The sequence below is a fragment of the Eufriesea mexicana genome, unplaced genomic scaffold (assembly GCF_001483705.2).
Source record: "Eufriesea mexicana isolate 0111107269 unplaced genomic scaffold, ASM148370v2 scaffold4744748132, whole genome shotgun sequence".
NCBI classification, from domain to species: domain Eukaryota; kingdom Metazoa; phylum Arthropoda; class Insecta; order Hymenoptera; family Apidae; genus Eufriesea; species Eufriesea mexicana.
This window is the reverse complement of record NW_016907911.1, coordinates 35,479-50,584: the sequence shown is the minus strand read 5'-3', so window position 1 is coordinate 50,584 and position 15,106 is coordinate 35,479. Positions and strand designations below refer to the sequence as shown.

At 46.6% G+C, this 15,106-nt stretch overlaps 2 protein-coding genes across 9 annotated transcripts in view; one reads left to right on the top strand and one right to left on the bottom strand.

Moving 5' to 3' along the window:
• The first annotated feature begins 64 nt into the window (after positions 1 to 64).
• On the top strand, positions 65 to 9,964 carry LOC108545399 (uncharacterized). 8 transcript variants are annotated; one of them, XM_017897005.1, is made up of 5 exons: positions 65 to 486; positions 2,642 to 3,073; positions 4,999 to 6,004; positions 6,386 to 7,484; positions 7,815 to 9,964. In XM_017897005.1, exons 2-5 carry the CDS (start codon positions 2,931 to 2,933, stop codon positions 9,902 to 9,904), a joined length of 4,338 nt encoding a protein of 1,445 aa, XP_017752494.1. In that variant the 5' UTR covers positions 65 to 486; positions 2,642 to 2,930; the 3' UTR covers positions 9,905 to 9,964. The 8 variants fall into 8 exon arrangements, with proteins under 8 accessions (XP_017752494.1, XP_017752484.1, XP_017752469.1 ...); XM_017896995.1 differs by having other exon boundaries at positions 2,578 to 3,073; XM_017896980.1 differs by having other exon boundaries at positions 2,517 to 3,073.
• A 132-nt stretch (positions 9,965 to 10,096) lies between these two features.
• Positions 10,097 to 15,106, bottom strand: part of kl-2 (dynein heavy chain 2, axonemal kl-2) — a 38,294-nt gene continuing 33,284 nt past the window's right edge. The window contains exons 51-63 of the mRNA XM_017896716.1: positions 14,872 to 15,087; positions 14,624 to 14,774; positions 14,391 to 14,540; positions 14,102 to 14,234; positions 13,636 to 13,980; positions 13,283 to 13,555; positions 12,848 to 13,192; positions 12,592 to 12,726; positions 12,253 to 12,529; positions 11,652 to 12,059; positions 11,061 to 11,579; positions 10,351 to 10,501; positions 10,097 to 10,272 (exon numbers count right to left, since the gene is read on the bottom strand). Coding sequence (XP_017752205.1) covers positions 10,118 to 10,272; positions 10,351 to 10,501; positions 11,061 to 11,579; positions 11,652 to 12,059; positions 12,253 to 12,529; positions 12,592 to 12,726; positions 12,848 to 13,192; positions 13,283 to 13,555; positions 13,636 to 13,980; positions 14,102 to 14,234; positions 14,391 to 14,540; positions 14,624 to 14,774; positions 14,872 to 15,087 — 3,258 coding nt within the window. The 3' untranslated portion in view covers positions 10,097 to 10,117. The remainder of the gene's footprint in view (positions 10,273 to 10,350; positions 10,502 to 11,060; positions 11,580 to 11,651; positions 12,060 to 12,252; positions 12,530 to 12,591; positions 12,727 to 12,847; positions 13,193 to 13,282; positions 13,556 to 13,635; positions 13,981 to 14,101; positions 14,235 to 14,390; positions 14,541 to 14,623; positions 14,775 to 14,871; positions 15,088 to 15,106) is intronic.

Sequence of the window (15,106 nt, the reverse complement as noted above, 5' to 3'; positions counted from 1 at the left end):
TGTAAGACCAGAGGGGCTGAACATCGACCTCTGACTGGTTCCAGGAATCAGTCCGGACTCCGCTTCGGAACTTAGCGCAACTACTTTCCACGGTGACCGTAATGGAACGATCGAAATTATCGGTGTTTCGTTGATTTTCGCATTCCACCGGGAGAAGGACCCGGTTAATTACAGCCTGCTGCGTTTACGATGCGTCGAAGATTGTAATTAGCGGTGGATGCACGACAATCGATGCGCCAGTTCAGTCGCTTTCATAATTACTACCTAGCTAGTAGTAGAGGGAGTGGATAATCAACAGGGAGTTCACCGTTTGCGTTGATCGACGGTTCGACACGTGACAACAGACCATCAGATTTACCACGATTATCCTCGGTGAATCGGTTTTTCTCATCGGGTCGTGCAAGTGCTGCGTTGACACCGCGTTGCTCCGCTAATAGTCATTGTTGGAAATGTACCAGCGTAGGCAGCAATGCAGGTCGTGAAAACGTGAGTACAGGTGGTTTCCGCGATACAAGAGCTGGATAAATCGATGAAACGTTAAAGCTTGCATATTGGAGTTCTTTAGACGAGCGAATTGACAGACACGTGGAAAGATAGGAACACGAAGCCATAGTCCGCACTGTGATTCAACCGCTAAGAGTCGAGATTATGTTCCACTGTTCTTGTACTGTTTCTTTTTAGTGCCCGAATTCCTCATTACGCGCGTCTGTGTTGCATTTCGTATTCTTTTGTATTTTTTCTTTTGTTCTTATTGGATTTCCTTCTGCTAGTGTCCGTATGCTGCTTTTTTTAATACAGGAATTCTTTTCTTCGTTTTTTTGTTGCCTTTTATCGTTATAATTATTTTTCCGCTGTCCTGGGTGTTATTTCTTTATTCCTGGAATCCTTGTCCCGATGTCCTCGCGTTCCTTTTATTGTCCCTTCTTTCGCTGGGTTTGCTTGGTATTAAAATTTCTTCTACGATTTCCCGTTTTTTGTGCAGGGAATGCTGTCCAGGGTATGGAAATATCAGAAGGTTGCAATTTCATCGTAAAATTGTGCTTTCGAGCACAATTGTGTTCTAAGGAGGAATTATCAAAGAGAAGTTCGTAGGTTGACAGATTATTCCCTACCGATGATTCGAGATACAGGACATTGTCTATGAAAGTAGTTGGGTTCGGAGGGGAATCCTCAGAGTAGTGAGGTTAAGTAGTTGTCGCAATTAGATAGTTGACAACAACCATTTTAGAGAAAGTGATCATTCACTAGTGACTACTGACTGGACACCGTCTAATCGTATACAGCTCACATTCATTTCAACAAAATTTGGCAAGCGTATCTACGATATTAGATAGCGAGTCAATCATGAGGAAATTAGGTGTACTTTGCACACAACCGCGTAGTTTAATCCATTGTAATTGTAAGAGGATCCACTCATCAGTTGTAATACAGTGACAAACGTTGCCACCTATAAATTTCTGATCTCATCACGAGAATACTTTTTTTCTAAAAATATTTTCCTGATATTTCGATTTTAGATCTTGCTAAGTCCTAGTTAGTTAGTTACTACATCGACTATACTTTATCTTTGTGCCATTCCAAAGTAATAAAAGTGTCGATTGGACTTTTATGAACGCAGCTCCGCTTCGCGGCCTCTATCCATAGGCACCGCATGATAAAAACGCATGAGGCGACTCGTGTTTCATTCTCAGCCGTCAATCCTCGATCCTTCTTATATAATCAAACCAGTCGACTCGTAAAGCGTGTATGAACGTGTATAGCCATAGAACGCTTGCGGGATATAGCAGATACGTCGTTAGGAACGTCAAGGCGCAGGAGCTAGCTTGCTTCACGATTTGAGAGTAATCCGTGATTAATTGCTTCATCTTCGATTGTTGCACTCTGCCGTTACGTTAATTCAGAAATTTGTCGTCATTCGTTATTCTACCTGTTATTCTACGTCGTAAAGATTGAAACTCCTTCCAATTTTTGGTTAGGTAGTAGGGGTGGGACTTCCGAATGCTTCTAGAATTTTCTTGTGAAGTTGTATAGTTTTCATTAAACTATATCAATCCCGATTCTGGTCTATCTTGTCACTTGCGAACGTTTGAGAGTTTACGTAGTATTTCAATACCTTATCAAGATTTCGCTGTCAAGAAACGCAACAGTTTGTTTATTACTGTGTCATTTTTCCTACGTCACTAGATTTGCCATTCTCTTGGGTAACATCGATCCCATCGTGTGATTCTTACCTAACGATAGAAAAATCCTGATCGATATTTAAAACTTATTGTTCCGATCGAGTACTCCGATCGTTTTCAACCAGTTCCATGAAATGTATCGCACAGTAGTACGACATCGCGATGCTCTATTTTCACTATACCAGTAGCTACTCTTACACGCCTCATATACTGTATATCTTAAAGTCATCCTTAGAATCCGGGTGTGTAGAAGGTCTGTTTATTTCTCCTTTAACTTGCTCTACCTATTTTTCTACGTGTCTCATCCAACATTAGCCTAGATCTCTCGATTTTTAGACAGCTACTGAGACAAGAATAATCCGTTCGAACCGATTTCTCCATGTTTGGCGTCCAAAAGGCACGGTTTTCGTTACGGAAATCCTCGCCATTGATGGACAGAACATGAACGACTTTCCCGTTAGGGAACGCGGCGCGGACAGCCGGAATCTTACGATGCGCTGACACGAAGAGGGTGTCCACGGGGACAGGAAGTTCCGTAGGACCCGCGTTCTGCCGCGGTAAACCGAGTAGACTCGAAGGGAGTCGAGTCGCGGAACTCGGACTGAACCGGTGTAGCGACGACATCCTCGGCGTTGACATCGTCCAGCCCAGTCCACCTTTGTTCGCCATCGTGATCGTCGACACGCAACGACGAGCACCTCTCTCGCCTTTTCTTCCCGTCGCTCACCAGTCAGGCTTTGAGCTCCTACCATGTACCCGAACAGACGCGTCAACGAGAGGACCTCGCTCACTAGGCCCCTCGATTCCCCGAACTACGTGGAGTTCGCTAGCCTGCTGAGGACTCGGAAGACCCGGATCAGGCAGTTCCAGTGCTGCATCTGCGCTACTCTGATGTAAGTCCACCTTTCATCCATTTCTATATTCCCGGTATTTTACAAGAACCTCGTCTAACGAGGAGAACCGTCAAAAAGGTTGGGAAATTTGGATATTGGTTGTTGGAATCTTTTCACTAATGTAGATATCGTAATTTGAATAGAAACTGGTTTATTTCTGCGTGTATAATTTGTCACTCGCTATGGTATATATTCGGCATCTCGGATTTTATGTACGGTTTATTGACAGACTTCAGATTATTATCTGCCATGTGTTCCGAGATGGTATCTGCACCTGGACGCTGTCAATCGGATGTCCGTATTAAGAGTTAGCGTCTGTGATTCTTCTTTATATAACCACGAGAGATTGTACTGCACGCGTGATGCAATGTTAACCAAAGAACGCGTGTAATCGATCACGACGCGGTAAACAGGCTAAGGAATCTTCGCTCGACGATACATCCTTAAATCGCGACATTTTCATCCTCTTAGGCGGCCATCAATTCGAATTCCCCTCGATCAATGTGAAACGAAGTTAACGAGAGTCGGATGCGCATCGGTCTTTCACGATACCGTATGATATCGCGGATAATCTAATTTTCCAAGTTAACCCTTTCACTCGAGACGATCTGGAAGACTTCCGAGCGCATCTTCGCCGCGGAACCCACACAAAGGAACGCTGTACGAGTTCGCCACCGGCACATCGACACGATTTCCATAGTTTCTCCGCAGAAGAAAAAATCATTGTGCACCGAGTCCCCACCGTAAGCGGATACTTACGTAAAATCATTGCTCACCTCGAACCACCAGGCAGACCGCCCCATCGTTTCAGTGCGACCGTGGCAGGAGACGTGTGCAAGCAGGGATGCCTTCCACGGAGAAGACTTCGCTGACCGGCGACAAACCAGCCAGGGTGTACTACGTGAACGAGTCGCTGCCATTTTATTCGCACCAGAGGAGACAATGGCTGCGGCTACGGTGTTTCCTGTACATGATCGCGGTGTGAGTGACAATGTCTTTGCATCGATCCTGTTGGCCTTGCCAGTGTTCTTGCGTTTCCCATTCGAGTCCCGTGGACTCGATTTTCCAATGGGGCAGTGTCGAAGAGTACGAAGTTTCGGTGTCATTGGTAACTTCTTGAAGTTACCAAGTCGAAGTAAAGTCAAAGAAAAGTCTTTCGACTTGTGATGTTCATTCTGTGCCTTCAAATCGTAGGATGCTTTTCGCGAGAATGATTAACCACGATGTTTTCGTCGGATTTTATGCTAGAGAAGTTTCTCCGTTAGAATAGGAACCTTCAGTTACGTCGAAACGAGAGTTTAAGAGAGATTCGTGTAATAACGAAACCTCTCGTGGTTATTTTCGTTGCGGTTTGGTCACGACAGTGCTCGAACACGAGTCCGCGACGTGTGTATCGCGTTGATAGATCGAATTCTATCCCGATCGTTGGAAACGATCGATATTCTAGTCCATTCGCGTGCGAATTTTCAGATACGCTCGTTGGAATTCATTTTCAATCGATAAAATGGCGGATAGTCCGTGGCCTTCCGTTGCCCGAGAACTGTCCCTGACGTCAGCTGACGAGTATTAAGAACAACGGCTCGCTATTATCGTATTTGTAGAGTAAAGCACCGTGTAATTCGTTTACGAAGAGCAAACAGTTTTGAGTGGAACATGGTGTCTTACGCGTAGGTTGATTAGCGATACGTGACGCTGGCCTTGATCACATGCATAATTGCATAGTGACGGTATGGTTGCCTGACGTTACAACAATATCAGCGGATTTTTACGATATATATTAATCGATTCTGCAGACATATTTCTATGATAAATTGTTAAAATGGAATTTTGCTTCCATATTTTTCGTACGTATTATATATACTTCGTAATTTGTAAACGAAGCCTAAGACTATTCGCATCATGTGTACATTTAAATCTTTTTCCAGAGCAATCTTCACGATGGCCCTCGTAGTGATGGTGAGCTACTCCGTGAACCACGATTTGATAGACAGCGCTCCGAACATCACGACCACTTCACCCGAGTCCACGAATCTCAGTACTGCTTTAAAACTGGGCTTCGCCCCTGGATCTGGCTCGTATACACTCTTCAGCAACCCCTTCGCCGTCCCGCCCTCTAACTCTGTCCTAGTGAGCAACAAAGGCACGAAAGCCTCCATGTCGAGGAAATTAACCAAAGAGGAGATAAAGGCAGGGCTGGAAGCAGGTCGCCAGGCGATCAACGAGCGTCTTTTCGCAGACGCGGCTGCGTCCATGTCTCCACTGCCCTTAGCTTTGCCGGAAGTTAGGCATCGTTACGCGGTGAGCACCTGCGCGAGCGTCGGGGCGCTGGCCTTAGCTGCTGTAGGGGAACTCGCAGCGACGAAGAGGATCGAGAACTCGAGGACCGACCTCGGAGCACCTTCTGCCTTTGGGAGCTTCTTCGAACTAGGCTGGGAACCTCTGGGCGTTTGCAAGCAGTTGCACATACCGGAGTGTCCGCTCACAAAGTACAGAACATTCGACGGAAGTTGCAACAGACCTATGCAGCAGGGAGCGAGCATGACACCTTTCAAAAGACTCCTACCGCCTAATTACGCTGATGGTATTGAGACACCGCGCAGAGCAGTCTCAGGGTCCGAGTTACCTTCAGCGAGAGACGTTAGTTTGAAGGTGCACAAGCCCTCGCCAAGCAGCAATCCTAACTTCACCGTGATGCTGGCTGTCTACGGTCAATTTCTGGACCACGATATCACGGCCACGGCCATCAGTCAGGGTTCCAATGGGACTTCCATCTCCTGTTGTCCCCCGTCTGCTGGCCATCCAGAATGTTTCCCTGTACCTGTATCCGACGGAGACCCTGTCTTCGACGTTGCTGGACGAACGTGCATGAACTTCGTCAGGTCCGCTCCGGCGCCCCAGTGTAAACTGGGTCCGAGGCAACAGTTGAATCAGGTGCGTATAGTCCGGTTCCGAAGGTTAATAGCTGTCTGCGTAAATCGAGTTTTTACAGTGAGTGTAAATCTTGGCGTATAATGAGCTCTCATTCAGGAACAATGGGACCGGTTGTCGCGGTAGTGGGCGCCATGAAATTACTGTCGGGATGAAAAATTCGCTGGAACAATACGCGACAGTAGTGCTGTTAATTAACTTCATTATCGTCGCGTCGATAGGGCGAGTTTCGATGGTAATGACGCATTCGTTATCTCCGCTAATAACGATTTTGCACAATGGCTAGCCGGACAATGGATACAAAATTACCTTGTTAAACACGCGTTCCCCGTGTCCCAAAGATGACAGCCCAAATGGACAGAGTAATGAATAATTTCTTCGCAGGTGTCCGCGTTCATAGACGGATCGGCGATTTACGGATCGGACCCGGACACTGCTCAAAGTCTACGCGAATTCGTCGGTGGTCGCCTGAGGATGCAGTTAACGCCGGACAATCGAACCCTATTACCACCCAGTACGAATCCCAACGACGGCTGTAACCGGGAAACCGAGAGGCTAAGAGGCAGGTACTGCTTCGCAGCTGGCGACGCCAGGGCAAACGAGAATCTGCACTTGACGACGATGCATCTGCTCTGGGCACGACAGCACAATAGGATCGCAGAGCAGCTAGCTAAGATCAACCCGTCCTGGAACGACGAGACTCTGTACGAAGAGTCTCGACGCATAGTAGGCGCTCAGTTGCAACACATCACCTATCAGGAGTTCATACCTATCATCTTGGGAAAGCAAGAAACGAACAAACGCGATCTTAGACCTCTGAAGTCTGGCTACAGGCAGTGGACGGTGGATGCGAACGTTTCGAGCACTGATCCCAGTATAGCTAACAGTTTCGCGACGGCTGCCTTCAGATTTGCTCACACTCTGTTACCTGGACTGATGAAAGTGACCAATGAGCAGGAAGGAACTTCTTCATACGTGGAGTTGCACAGAATGTTGTTCAATCCGTATAGTTTGTACTCAGAGGGTGGGGTGAAGAGCTCAGTGACATCTGCCACCAGGAACATGATCCAGATGACGACCACTCATGTCACTTCTCAGTTGACTAATCACCTGTTCGAAGATCCTATGGCTAATGTTTCGGTGCCCTGTGGGTTGGATTTGGTGTCGTTGAATATACAACGTGGAAGGGACCATGGACTTCCTGGGTATACCAAATGGAGGGAATATTGTGGTCTGGGAAAGACAGACAATTTTTCTGATCTGCAGGAGTATCTGGATCCGCAGGTTCTTCAAGATATTTCCCCGTTGTACGAGTCTGTCCACGATATCGACTTGTACACAGGTGCTTTGGCTGAGATACGTAAGGCTGGTGCTATCGTTGGGCCCACCTTCGCGTGTCTGATCGCTGATCAGTTTGTTGCACTACAAAGAGGGGACAGATTCTGGTACGAGATATCTGGACAGCCGCATTCGTTCACAGAAGGTAAGACGATTGTAGATTTTATTATAATAATTTTATTACGTTACACAGAACTCACATTCTCTTCTGGGGTGTTCTTTATTTCAAGAATTCGAAGAAGCAATCTTACGCGAACCTTTCACGATCTTTTATTTATTAAGTAAAACTTGTTCGTATCTAGACAGGATTATTATCGCCTCGCTAAATCTGATGATGCATGTACGACTATAATGCAATTCTTTAATACAAATAAGATGCAACGCAGATGTATCGAGTTATTTATTCATACGTTTTCACAGGCCACTTGTTTGCCATGTCAATGAGTGTCAGTTGTTTCTTCTTTCTTCTCTTCAGATCAGCTTACGGAGTTGCGTAAGACATCGCTAGCAAAGCTGATCTGCGACTCTTACGATGGAATAATTTCCGATGGAATCACGCAGATCCAGGCCGAGGTGATGAGAACGATAGGGCCAGAGAATCCTATGACATCCTGCGAGGACATCCCTACGTTGTCCTTTGAGCCATGGAGAGAAAGTGGACAGGCTTCCATGCTACGAGCTTCCATGCCAGTCAATTGGACCATGTTTAAGAACGACATTAACAACACGATTAAAGACGTTGTTGCTACCATCAATAGCTCTAGGTTTACAGTGGACACTGACTGGTTAGCCTTCAGGACTTATATAAACGACACGTTTGCTGACCTCAGGAACCAGCTATCTGACTTACATTCTCCAAAGACGTCGGATGTTTCTGTACCCAAGAAACTGTTAATTGACACTAACAGTTCTACTTCAAGAGCAACACGATTAGGGCACATGCATCAGGACTGGATTACATTTAAGAATGATCTGATGAAGTCTCTAAATACTTCTATCGGTGCGGTGGGTGGTGGACCAGCTGCAGTGACCAAGTGGGTAGCATTTAGACAAAATATCGTCAAGCAGTTCGCCGACTTGAGGGATCAAATCGCAGCCATGAAGGCAGATATTGCTCCAAAATTGGCAATGAAGAACGCGCAGGAGCAGGCTTCAATAGATCAAAGTAAATTAATGGATACCTCTAGCGTCAAGGATGTCATGATTCCTGCGATCTTTGATTGGAAGAACTTCAAGGATAACATGATATCTTCATTAGATGACACCATCAGTAACACGAGGAGCGATATGCCACCTCCTGGTGATCCTGCTTGGGCTACTTTTAGGAACGACATTAAGGATCAATATTCTGGTTTCAAGGACAAGATGGACAGTCAAAGATCTACTACAGTCCCTACTGAGTTGGCGACAGAGAAATCAGATGCAATTGACGACTATTGGTTGAATTACAAAACTGAGATCATCAAGTCCGTAAATAAAGCTGTGAATAAAATTAAAGACAGAATGCCTCCACCCGGTGATCCAGCCTGGATCACTTACAGGAACGAGGTAATGAAGACCTTCAAGAGCACCCTATCACATCCAGAACTCTCCACGTTGTCTGGCATAAATGAAAACATGGCCGTTCCAGGTGGGAGTTTAGCAGCTTCCTCAACAACCAAATTTACTAGCAATGATCTAACCAATCTGACCAACGATTGGTTAGAATTCCGAACTCGAATCAACGATTCCTTGAGCAAAGTGATCCAAGACATCCAGAGCAAAAAGCCAACAGAGGTTGATCCTATTGCTTGGGTTGCTTTTAAGCATTCTGCTGCAAATGATTTCGCGAAGCTGAAAAACGAAATTGAGAGCATGAGAACCGAATGGTTGGCAGAAATAAGCAAATCGAAACCTAGCAAAGAGTCGTTGAATCTTCAGACAGGGATGAAGAAACCTGGAGACTCATCCACGTTCGATTACACGAAATACATGAAACCTGTCATTTCTCCAGATGATTGGACCGATTTTAAGAAACAGATCAACGATACCGTGATGAATATCCTGAATACTGCAAACTCCACGGGCAAGTTTACTTTTGACGAGCTTCACAAGGCGTTCAACGAGTCTTTCACAGATCTGAAAAATGAAATATCGTCATTGAGGACTCTGATCGCGGATACTTACAATAACAAGACAGCGGCAGATTGGATCAGCTTCCAAGCCCAGTTGAACAGCACAGTGAGAGATCTGGTGGACGGTTCAAAGAGCGAGGATCGGGAGAATGTGACGAGGATATTGCTGCAGACCAAAGACAAGCTATCCGATCTTCAACCTCCGACGAATTCTCCCACGCTGACGCCCACGGAGTGGATTCAGTACGCCTTCAGGGTGAACAAGACGATCTCGGATACCCTAAACGATGTCAACATGCAGAAGCATGCAGCACTGATGATGAGGGCTACTGAACCGGCGTTATCGTCATCAGATGACCCCAAGAAGTTCACCGATTGGTTAATCGTTCCTTGTCTCGCAGGCTCGTTCCATGTGTTCACTATGGCATCAAGGTTCCAAATTCGCGTGTAAAGAAATTACAAATCCTTTTTTATAGTAACACGTATTGTATATATTCTATTATTTATAGAGACGAACTTTTATTATATATTAATCAAGTATAACAGGAGAAGAAAGAAAAGTGAAAGTGTCGTTGAAGCTGTCATTCCTTTACCAAGGCCTGTTGCTTAAACACTGGTTCTAATTAATTAATAACAACAATAATAACAACGATTAATAGGAAACTCATGCAGAGAGACTTAATAGCAGGGCAGTGCCTCTCTTCACCCAGAAATCCGGACCCTCTGTACCCGCGTTTAAGTCGACCGCCACTACGAACGAGGGTCGTCCTTGATCCCCGCTTCTTTGAGGATAATAGTAGCAGGGGCAGGTGTAGAGACCTGTGCACAGAAATTGAAAGAAAGACGAATGTCTCTTTCCCGGCACGGTGGACAATATTTTTCATGCGTTATCGTTACCTCTGGTTCTCTTCTTGAGCTGTTCCGCAGGCCGGAAGTGAATCACTGGCATGTTGCAAACAAGTTGCATGGGGGTCGGCTCGACGAGGACACTGTTCCTCTTGTCCCAGCCAGCGCCTTCCAGAAAGATGGAGCGTATGTACACGCCGTCCTGTAATGGAATGTACACACGGTTAGAGGCGGGCACACACGCCGCCGTTTTCTAGCGATATCGCGACGCTGAATTCTTTATCCCCCCTTATTTTTCCGCGGCTCGTTTCCTCGTTGCATTGAAGGCAGGTCTAGACGACGTTGGCAACGAGAATAATTGGATTGATTTCCGTCGTGTACGCCCGCGTTTGCATGCCTTGTTTCCGGGTGGAAAAAGGTAACAAAAGGATTTCGTATCGACTGCTACGAGTAATTTCCGACAGACGTGATTTTATCATGGGCTAACAACGCTACGTCGACGGAAGTGATCGGTGAATTTATATTCTTCGGCTTTTCGAAGTCGAATTGTTGAAAGGAAGCTTAATATAGTTAGATGTTGTACGTTTTCAAAGTAATTTTCATTTTCATTCCATAGCAAGTAATTTTCATTCCATCGACGAGGCGTTAACTTGGACCCAGGGTGTCATAGATTGGTGTCTTAGATCGGTGTCTTAGACTGGCAAATATAAACTGTGTTACACGCAGCGTAGAGGATCCCTGGTATCAAAGTCTCGAGTTACCATTGGTGGCTCGATTATGGTCGATTCGTCGATCGTAAAAACGGTGAATTCCCAAGACAGGGAATCGATAGACACGTTCCAGAGCCTGGCGGATGTCTGCAATACCGCGGTAAGGAAGCCGGTGGGGAAGGTGTACGCGGCCAGCCAGAACAGCAACGGTGGATGAGTAGTTTGAGCCCATTCATTGAAGTGTTCCACCCTGCTGACTAAATCCCTCGTCCAGGCACCCAACAGCTTCAACGAGGGATACGCTGTCAGCCAGAACGAGGGGACCCGTCCTTCGTATACACAGTTGAAGATTTCCTCCAGGTCCGGAGACATCAGCACCAATCCTTTGATGGCCCGTTGAAGATCCTTCAAGCTGCTGCGTGTTTTCCGCAGTAGCACGTTGTAACGTTGTATTTCCTGAAGCAACACCACGTCCAACGGCGTTTTCTTGTCACCTATCAGCTTTACAGTGACATCGTAATCGATGTCGTTCGGTATCCTCGACAGTATGTCCACGGTTAATTGGATGACCTTGGGAAATAAAAGGTCCCGTTTATTTACTTCTCAACGATCGATTATATGCATTAGGAGTATGCAAAGTACCTTCTCCTCTTTGGTGGTTTCTTCCTTGGTAACAGCCTGAACTTGAAGTCCCATCAGTGTCTCGAACATGTTCCTGGTTTCCATGATTAAGCAGGTGATGTCCGCGTTCGGGTGTTGACCGAATGCTTCCGGTTTGTCGACGCTTGGTAGGACCGCGATGTAATCCTGGTAGGAGGCCAACGAACCGTCCCTCGGTATGTAATAGGTTGGTAGCGATGACAAACGATAATTAGGCACAGTCAGGGCCTCCTCGGTGAAATATTGTTGAACGTACGTCATTAACAACCTGCGGTCCCAGTCGTCGGTCACGTGGCCGCCATAACAGACACCCGCTATGAGATACTTCAAGGATTCCCATGGAGTCACCGGGTATTCGTCAAGATAGACTTGCAAGAGGTTCTCGGACACCTATTCGAGAGGAAGACTCGATGTTTCCATTTCGTTTTACATCCCTGGTTTAGCACGTTTCGAAGTGGAAGGTTCGAAAAGGATCAAAAACACGAAGCGTTGGCACGAAACGGGGCAGAAAGACCAAGTTTCCCGAATATCGTTGCCGAGATATTTCGGCCTTGCTTCAATCGTGACTAGTTGACGAAATTACCACAAAGTCGGAGTCGTTGAAGCTGTAGACGACGTTCCAGCCCAATTGCTGGAACTTTTTACGCTCGAGTAGAACAGCATGGAAGAATACCAGGGCGAAGAGAAGCTTCTTGTATTTGGTCTTTGCTTGGCACAGCTCGAACTGGGTCTCGGTTATCAAGCTGTAAAGCCGTTTCATGTTTGCCTTCAAACCTTTCGGCGGTTCCGTGGTCATCTTTATCCCCGCCTGGAGGATCGATATAGGGAACTGGGGAGTCGGGCTTGAGCTAAGCCACAATCTGCAATTGGCCGAAACCCCTTTCATTATCGGCTCACGCAGCGTCTACAATCGCAGGCTAACCTGAATTGTGGATGTATGGTTCTGCTGGCCCCTAAGGTCTCCACGATCTTGTCCAATTTTGGCATCCAACTGAGCGACAAATGACAATTCGCGAGGAACACCCAGGCTCCCTCCTTCGCACCTACCTCTATCATTCTGAAATACAAACATGACTTCAAGAAACGTAATGCTTAATGATATTTCCAATCGATCCCTCTAGAAGAGGTCCAAAGAGGTTAGGGTGGTTTTCTCAATTTGCATTTTACGTAAAGCCGACCTAGTGGCAATGGGTGCCTGTCCCTGACCCAGAGACAGGGTCATAAAGTGGTTAGTCATTTCCTGGCTGTCGACTAGTTGCATCAGGGTGCTTGTAGGATCAACGCCAGTCGAAAGGACGAATATTAGCGGAGTTTGTGCGACGGAGTCGTCGAGGACCGCCTTCAGGTCGAGTACCGGTGGCTCGACGAATCTCTGGCCAAGATTCAGCATGATGAAGTTCGCGATGCAAAAGGAAATCCTGTCTGGACGACAGCTACGTATCACCAGCATCTTCTGAAACACGGTGCAATTCGTCTCCCATTCCGCTACCAGGGGTGTGTGCTCTGGTTCCGTGCTGATATACCTAAACACCATACGGTGTAACAAACACGGTGCAAACGTTATTCCTTATCCCATAACGACTCCTAAAACAATAATTCCCGTGAACACGTACCAATTGTGCCAATCTCGTGGAAACTGTTCAAGCGAAGAAACGATCCCGTGAAATCCAGCTAGCTTGTCCAGCTCCGTGATATTATCCCAGGTTTCGTCTGGCATCCAGGCTACCGGTTTATCTGGCTGATTCTCTTTATCCAGAACGATTCCACCCCGTAGTAGGAACGCGTACTCGCTAGGAATTATCTTGTCCTGAGCGTCCAGGATTTTCATACACATGTTGAACGAGAATAGCAACTTGTGTTGCTCGAACAGGCCCCGACAGGTGTTCCTGATAGGGAGGGTATCTTTGAACGACATAACGTATGATAAAAAGAACAGACTGACGGTGTCAGGCGAGCCAGCACGTACTTGTACAACGCGTAAGTGTGATATTCGTTCAGGCTGTCGATTCTCTCGGCGAGCTTTAAGCTTCTCGCGCTCTTCTCGATCGACAGCATAAACAAAGTAATGTATGCGTCCAGGGCGAATTGGTACATCGGATCGATAAGGCTCATGTCGTTCAGAACGAAGAAGAGTATCGCGGCGCGATGCGCGCACGGCCTGTACTCCTCTCTGGCTAGATCTATCTCCTTCTCAGTTTGCTCAGAGACCACCAGCGACTCCTCGATCGAGCTCGAGGTAGCCTTCGACGACTGCAGGGTGCTCAGCAAATCCAGATCGTCCAGCAGAGTGTCTCCAGCCACGTTCAGTAAACTGCATGAAACCACGGGACACGTGAATCCCTTGTGTTTCTTCCACTCTCTGCGTTACGTGTGCTGCTTCCCCTATTATTATCATGTTTCGCGAAAATCTAGGAAGCTTGGGCATATCTTACTGGAGTATTTTGTCCTCGAGCTCTTTGAGGGTTCGTTTATTGGACGCGATCGTGAAGACCAGATTGTCCTTCTGTTCTTCGAGCTGCGGCTTCTCTTTTCTGACCACGATTCCCAAGAGTTGGGCTTCCAGTCCTGCGCACAGGATAATAAGGTTCCAGAGTTTGTCCCTGACTCCTCTGTCCGCCTCTTTCTCCTTTCCTCGATCCGCTTTACCCTGCTCTCTCTCTTTCTCTCTCGCTCTCTCTCTCTACCCTTTTCTAACCGACGCACGATAAGACAATTAGTTACCCTGTTCCTTAATGGCGAAGTTGCATAACGTCGTTTTAGTGGATATCTCCGGGGCGTAATGGGGGTTCGCGAGTTTCGTCGTGATGAACAGCCGGAACTTGTCGTGGTAGCTGATCATCTTTTCGTTGAACTTGATCATCAGTTGGTTTTCTGCTCGACACACCGTGTCACGATTTAATTTCCATTTAGCCTCATCGATGCTGGTTTCGTCCAATACCGAGACATTTACGTACCTACTTTCACCAACGCTCGTTCAAGGATGGGGTTTAACACCGGATCGAGCACCTCGCCGATGTTTTCTAGGAGAACCGGTTTGCCAAACTGGATCGCGTATTCAAGCACCCTGACGAAATCTGCTTGTCCAAAATCGATCACTCTCAGCGACTGTGAAATTGAGGAAATGTTTAAGACCGGAGCTTTTCATCGGTCGAGATTCTTCTTCGATTAATTCGGTTTTCTTACTGAAATCGAGGATACGTACGTTCCCAGCCTCCATATTCTTGATCCATTTCACTGCCTGACACTGTGGGTCGATCACCAACGGCCATCTTGTTCCTCTAGTCACGATGATTCCATTCTCAGTGCTGAAGTCATCCGAAGGTAGCCCCTGTATGTTCCAGTCCCTGATGATTGCGGGATTGACTAAGAACTCTTTCAAGTCGAGGTTCGGTGACATTGGGATTTCCTTGCTCGCCACCTTTAATTTTATTCAGACT

What these genes read in the sequence shown, in the direction of transcription:
- LOC108545399 (XM_017897005.1), top strand. Translation starts at nt 2,931, where the DNA reads ATGTACCCGAACAGACGCGTCAACGAGAGGACCTCGCTCACTAGGCCC. An exon ending in CGAGGCAACAGTTGAATCAG is followed by an intron (nt 6,005 to 6,385) that starts GTGCGTATAGTC and finishes ATTTCTTCGCAG; the next exon opens with GTGTCCGCGTTCATAGACGG. An exon ending in GCCGCATTCGTTCACAGAAG is followed by an intron (nt 7,485 to 7,814) that starts GTAAGACGATTG and finishes TCTTCTCTTCAG; the next exon opens with ATCAGCTTACGGAGTTGCGT.